Genomic DNA, 7,092 nt, shown 5'->3' on the forward strand with positions numbered 1-7,092 from the left:
AATTACAAGTGAATATTAACACCAAAGCAGTTTTGATATTTGTGGACGCAGAGAAAGCCTTTGACAATATTTCTTGGAGTTTCATGAAGAAAAATTTACAGGGAATGGGGGTAGGTCAAGGTTTTGAAAACGGTATAGGTGCAATCTATTCAGAACAAAAAGCTAAATTAATTGTAAACAATGTAGTCACAGAAGAGTTTAAGATTGAGAAAGGCACACAGCAAGGTTGCCCAATCTCTCCATTGCTTTTTATATCGGTCCTGGAGGTTCTGCTTAATATGATTAGAAAGGACCAATTGGTTAAAGGTATACAAGTCGGAGCTAAACAGTACAAATTGAAAGCACTACAGGAGCCAGAATCTAGTACCAAAAGAGTATTGGAATTGATTCAAGAATTTGGTCAGGTTAATAATAATAATAATAATAATTTATTATTTATACCCCGCCCATCTGGCTGGGCCTCCCCAGCCACTCTGGGCGGCTTCCATAAAAACCAAAAATACAGTAAAATATCACACGTTAAAAACTTCCCTGAACAGGGCTGCCTTAAGATGTCTTCTGAATGTCAGGTAGTTGTTTATCGCTTTGACATCTGCTGGAAGGGCGTTCCACAGGGCGGGGGCCACTACCGAGAAGGCCCTCTGCCTGGTTCCCTGTAGCTTTGCTTCTCGCAATGAGGGAACCGCCAGAAGGCCCTCGGCGCTGGACCTCAGCGTCCGGGCAGAATGATGGGGGTGGAGACGCTCCTTCAGGTATACTGGACCGAGGCCGTTTAGGGCTTTAAAGGTCAGCACCAACACTTTGAATTGTGCTCGGAAACATACTGGGAGCCAATGTAGGTCTTTCAAGACCGGTGTTATATGGTCGTGGCGGCCGCCCCCAGTCACCAGTCTAGCTGCTGCATTCTGGATTAGTTGTAGTTTCCGAGTCACCTTCAAAGGTAGCCCCACGTAGAGTGCATTGCAGTAGTCCAAGCGGGAGATAACCAGAGCATGCACCACTCTGGTGAGGCAGTCCGCAGGCAGATAGGGTCTCAGCCTGCGTACCAGATGGAGCTGGTACACAGCTGCCCTGGACACAGATTTAACCTGTGCCTCCATGGACAGCTGTGAGTCCAAAATGACTCCCAGGCTGCGCACCTGGTCCTTCAGGGGCACAGTTACCCCATTCAGGACCAGGGAATCCTCCACACCTGCCCGCCTCCTGTCCCCCAAAAACAGTATAGAATCATAGAATCATAGAATCATAGAATCATAGAATCATAGAGTTGGAAGAGACCACAAGGGCCATTGAGTCCAACCCCCTGCCAAGCAGGAAACACCATCAGAGCACTCCTGACATATGGTTGTCAAGCCTCTGCTTAAAGACCTCCAAAGAAGGAGACTCCACCACACTCCTTGGCAGCAAATTCCACTGTCAAACAGCTCTTACTGTCAGGAAGTTCTTCCTAATGTTTAGTACTTCTGTCTTGTCAGGATTCAACCTCAATCTGTTAGCCGCCATCCATCCTCCAACCACCTCCAGACACTCACACAGGACCTTCACCGCCCTCACTGGTTCTGATTTAAAAGAGAGGTAGAGCTGGGTATCATCCGCATACTGATGAACACCCAGCCCAAACCTCCTGATGATCTCTCCCAGCGGCTGCATGTAAATGTTGAAAAGCATGGGGGAGAGGACAGAACCCTGAGGCACCCCACAAGTGAGAGCCCAGGGGTCTGAACACTCATTCCCCCCCACCACTTTCTGAACACGGCCCAGGAGGAAGGAGCGGAACCACTGTATGACAGTGCCCCCAGCTCCCAGCCCCTCAAGACGGTCCAGAAGGATGTTATGGTCGATGGTATCAAACGCCGCTGAGAGATCCAGCAGAACTAGGAAACAGCTCTCACCTTTGTCCCTAGCCCGCCGGAGATCATCAACCAGTGCGACCAAGGCAGTTTCAGTCCCATGATGAGGCCTGAATCCCGACTGGAAGGGATCCAAATGGTCCACTTCTTCCAGGCGTGCCTGGAGTTGTTCGGCAACCGCTCGCAGGATTTAAGTTGAATAAGTTGAAAACTAAGGTTTTAGAGAAAAATCTAACAGTGATTGAGAGAGAGAAGTTTCAGAAGGAGACAGGATTAACATTGGTTAAGAAAGTGAAATACTCAGGGGTTAACATGACTGCTAAGAATGTGAATTTATTTAAAGATAATTATGAAAAATGTTGGACGGAAGTGAAAAAGGATCTAGAAATATGGACAAATTTGAAGTTATCATTGCTAGGCCGAATTGCTGCGATAAAAATGAATGTATTGCCAAGGATGGTGTTTTTGTTTCAAACACTGCAAATTTTGGACAAAATGGATTGTTTCAAGAAGTGGCAGAAAGATATCTCTAGATTTGTCTGGCAGGGCAAGAAATTTAAGATACTAACTGATGCTAAAGAAAGAGGTGGATTTGCCCTGCCAGACCTTAAGCTTTATTATGAATCAGCCGCATTTTGTTGGCTGAGAGAATGGCTGCTTCTTGAAAACATAGACATTTTGGACCTAGAAGGTTTTAATAATGTATTTGGGTGGCATGCATATCTGTGGTATGACAAGGTCAAAGCACATAAAGCGTTTAAAAACCATATTGTCAGGAAAGCACTGTTTAATGTCTGGATAAGATATAAGGATTTGCTTGAAAACAAAACTCCAAGGTGGTTGTCACCAATGGAAGCAAAGGCTCAGAAAAAGCTCAATATGGAGGCCAATTGGCCGAAATATTGGGAAATTTTGGAACAAGAAGGGGGCAGATTAAAACTGCAGAGTTTTGAAAAACTAAAAAACAAAGTACGAGACTGGCTTCATTATTACCAAATAATGGAGGCTTACAATTTGGATAAGAAAATTGGCTTTCTGGTGGAAAGATCAAAATTGGAAACAGAACTGTTAGATCCTAAAACTAAGAATTTGTCAAGAATGTATAACTTGCTGTTGAAATGGAATACTCAGGATGAAATGGTGAAATCTGCTATGATTAAATGGGCACAAGATGTTGGACATAATGTTATGATGGCTGACTGGGAACAGTTATGGACCACAGGCATGAAATTCACGGCATGCAATGCCCTAAGAGAAAACTTAATGAAAATGATTTACAGGTGGTACATGACACCAGTCAAGCTTGCAAAAATTTATCATTTGCCCGATAATAAATGTTGGAAATGTAAAGAGACTGAGGGTACATTTTTTCACCTTTGGTGGACATGCCCAAGGATTAAGACTTTCTGGGAGATTATCTATAATGAAATGAAAAGGTATTTAAGTATACCTTTCAGAAGAAACCAGAGGCCTTTCTCCTGGGCATGGTCGGCCAATTGGTGTCAAAGAAGGATAGAACTTTCTTTATGTATGCCACAACAACAGCAAGAATACTCACTGCAAAATATTGGAAGACACAAGGTCTACCCACCCGGGAAGAATGGCAGATGAAGGTGATGGACTATATGGAACTGGCAGAAATGACTGGCAGAATCCGAGACCAAGGAGAAGAGTTGGTGGAAGAAGATTGGAAGAAATTTAAAGTTTATCTACAGAAACATTGTAAAATTAAGGAATGTTACAAGGATGTTGGAATGAAGTTATGTGGTTTTAGCAGAAATGATATAAAGGTCTAAGTAAAAATGGATTGTTAATTGGTGAAAGAAGAGAATGTAAAATTATAGTATATTAAGATAAATTATTAGGATAAAAACAAAGATGGAAAGGATTTGCTGAAATATCTAATTGAACTAGAATACAAAAAAGGGAGGTGTGAGGAAGTCAAGGAAATAAGTAAAGGAAAGAAAGTTATGTAAAGGTTTGATTTGTTTTTTTTAATTGTCTGTTTTTTATTTTTTTTTTGTTTAAATTGATATTTGTTTATCTTTTTTTTCTAACCTTTAAAATCTTAATAAAAATCCATTAAAAAATACATAAATCAAATCCAAACTCTTCTTCTTCTTCTGAAAGCATGCCAGACGGTTTTCTCTTGCTGGGCTCTGTGGGACGAGGGCTGACTGTGCATCTCTCTCTCTCCACTTCTTAGGTATCCCAGGATTTCCCCCTTCTTGGACAGCTGGTGGCGCTCTTGTCCCTTCACCTCGCAGACAACGTGAAGGAGATTGGCCTGCAGTCAGCGGAGGCCTTGTACCATCTCCATTACATCATGATAGCCAAAATGGGTGAGGGGGATGCTGGGAAATGGCTTGTTTCTTGTAAGCCGCAGGGTGGGAGATCTGTAGCCCTCCAGAGGCTGCTCCAACTCCCATCATCCCTGAGTGTTGCCCATGCTGGCTGCTGCTGGGGTTGATCAGGGAGTTCAGGAGGGCCAGAATTGTGCTAGCACTGGCCTAACGCCAACACCCCGTTGGCCAGAGATGAGAGGGCAGTCTTGGGGGAGGAATTCACTGCTGATGTTCATCAGAAAAGCCTTCTGGACCTGACCAGTGGCCCAGCCCAGTCCAGCAGCCTGTTCCCACAGGAGTTGATCATATGCTTGTGGGAATCCAGCAAGCAGAATTCAAGCTCTTTCTACTCCTGTACTTTGCTGCCTCTGACCATGGAGGCAGAGCATAGCCATCCTGGCTAATAGCCATGGGTAGCCTTCTCTTCCATGAATTTGCCTCATCTTCTTTGAAAGCCATCTTGGTCCGTGGCCATCAGTGCCTCCTGTGGCAGGGAGTTCCAGAGTTTAGCTGTGCATTGCAAGAAGAAGGACCATCCTGAAACTTCAGTTTCATTGGAGGTCCAGTTGTTCTCATGTTATGAGGGCAAGAGAGAAAGCTTTCTCTCTCCACTTTCTCCAAGCCATACATTGTGTCTCCTCTTCCTTGCCGTTTTTCTAAACGGAACCGCCCCCCAAATGCTGCAACCAGCATTTGCTCCACAAGCACCCCAGTCCTTTTGGTTGCCCCCTTCTGAACCTTTTTTCCAATTCTGAATTATAATTTTTGAGGTGAAATCAATAATTGTTTTTGTTGGTCCCAGCGGGAAAACTGGAGGTTTTGAGCAGGGAGCACTAATGCTGGGTTCTTTTGCATGCATATTCCAAAACCCGACCCTGCTTAGGTAAGGAACTGGAGAAGAGGAGGAATAAAAATAAGAAAGGCAACATGGTCAGATGGGTCCGAGAAGACTTCTTCATCCCTGGGCCCTCCCTCTTCCACTACAACATCGCAAAAGTGGCCAAGGTAGGGGTGGCCTTTTGTACTCTTTATTGCTAAGACCGCAGCCACTCCCAGTTAGCAAAGATTTGCTCACTCGGGCCAATGGGGCCCTGCCCCACCAACTTCAGCCTGCCCTCAGGCAGCCCACGCCTTCTAGGGATGAGGGAGAGATTCAGAGCAGTTCACACTGGAAGCCAAAGCTATCAAATCAAGGCTTTCAGAAACAACAGGAGGACTGAAACACAACCCACCTTTGAAATGTACATGTCCTTGAATTTCGCAATGCCAAACAGTGTGTAAAAAAATCCATGCGTGAGCTATTAGTGTAAATAACATTCAGAAATGCATTGTATTAGAATAAATTGCTCAAAGACAAGTGCCCGGTAGCCTAAACTGCATGCAGAATTCTACTTATTGAAATTCTACCAGGTGCTGGGAGACCTAGGGTTCAGATCCCCACTCACGAGTCAGTCACAGTCTCTCAGTCTAACCTACCTCATGAGACTAAAACGGGGAGGAGAGAGAACCATGCATTGCCACCTTGGGCTCCTCAGGGCGGAAAAAGAATAGGAAAAGTTGACTCATTTGATGCATCTTTCACAAGGCACTGCCAAGCCAATGGACTATGCCAACCTTGTGGTGGGTGTTTTTGTTGTATATTAAGAACTAAACACACAGCCGGCAGGTTCCCACCCAGTCTGTTTGGCATTGGTTATATAATGGATAGCCACTATTATTCACCCTCTCTGTTCCTGGAAGAATTTTTTTTTTAAATTTTCTAGTCTGATTTTAGATTGAACCTCTTCATGTTCCAATGTCATAACCAATTTAAGATGTGGATCGAAAATAGCAAGGCGTCACCTGACTTTTAGTTTTGTTTGTTGTAAAATCTTTCAGCTACTTAAATAAACACATAAATAGAATCACCAAATTGTAGAGTTGGAAGGGACGTGGGGGTCACTTAGTTCAACCCTCTCAAGGCAGAGTGGAGATGTCTTTCATTTGGTTTGTGAAGGCACCCTTGGACTACTGAAACATGGTCAGAGTGTGGAGCAGAAGAAAACTCCCTCTTCTTTCTTCTTTGTGCCAGGCTTTTGGGGAGCACCTCACGCCCAGCCAGATCAACGAAGTCGTGTTGAAGGCGATTGACAACCTGACAGTGGAAGACAGAGCCATCTCTCAGGCTGCAGGAAAGCTCCTGAGGTCCTTCCTTGAGGAATGCGGCATGGAAATGGAGGACGTAAGGCTCAAAACGGAGGCAGGGGGAGCAGGTTTCCTCTACATCAACCATTCTCTTCGGACTTAGAATTAGCTTGTTTCTGGGAAGTAAGAAGGCATTGTGTGGGAAGTAAGAAGAGCCAGTGTGGTGTAGTGGTTAAGAGCGGTAGACTTATAATCTGGGGAACCGGGTTCGTGTCTCCGCTCCTCCACATGCAGCTGCTGGGTGACCTTGGGCCAGTTACACTTCTTTGAAGTCTCTCAGCCCCACTCACCTCGCAGAGTGTTTGTTGTGGGGGAGTTACAGATAGGTAGCCGTGTTGGTCTGCCATAGTCAAAACAAAAAATTCCTTCCAGTAGCACCTTAAAGACCAACTAAGTTAGTTCTAGGTATGAGCTTTCGTGTGCATGCACACTTCTTCAAATACACTGAAACAGAAGTCACCAGACCCTTCTATATAGTGAGAAGGTGGGGAGGGGTATTACTCAGAAGGGTGGTGGGAATGGGTGATTGGCAGATAGCTGTGATGAGCCTGTTGACGACTCTTAATGACTGCAATAGGTCTTACAGGAAAAAGCAAGGGGTGAGAAGGTGAAAAATGGCTTTGTCATGTGTAATGAGATAAGAATCCAATGTCTTTGTTCAGACCAGGTCTCTCCATGGTTTTAAGTTTGGTAATAAGTTGCAATTCAGCAGC

The 7,092-nt window shown here is 44.6% G+C and overlaps 1 protein-coding gene across 1 annotated transcript in view; it reads left to right on the forward strand.

The window, feature by feature from the left end:
- The window catches only part of LOC307199633 (uncharacterized protein), a 371,007-nt gene extending 364,369 nt beyond the window's left edge, over window positions 1-6,638 (forward strand). Inside the window, exons 11-13 of the mRNA XM_079947594.1 lie at window positions 4,057-4,192; window positions 5,079-5,200; window positions 6,267-6,638. Coding sequence (XP_079803720.1) covers window positions 4,057-4,192; window positions 5,079-5,200; window positions 6,267-6,482 — 474 coding nt within the window. The 3' untranslated portion in view covers window positions 6,483-6,638. The remainder of the gene's footprint in view (window positions 1-4,056; window positions 4,193-5,078; window positions 5,201-6,266) is intronic.
- The last annotated feature ends 454 nt before the right edge of the window (window positions 6,639-7,092 follow it).

This window comes from Podarcis cretensis, assembly GCF_951804945.1.
Source record: "Podarcis cretensis genome assembly, chromosome: 12".
Classification (NCBI taxonomy): Eukaryota; Metazoa; Chordata; class Lepidosauria; order Squamata; family Lacertidae; genus Podarcis; species Podarcis cretensis.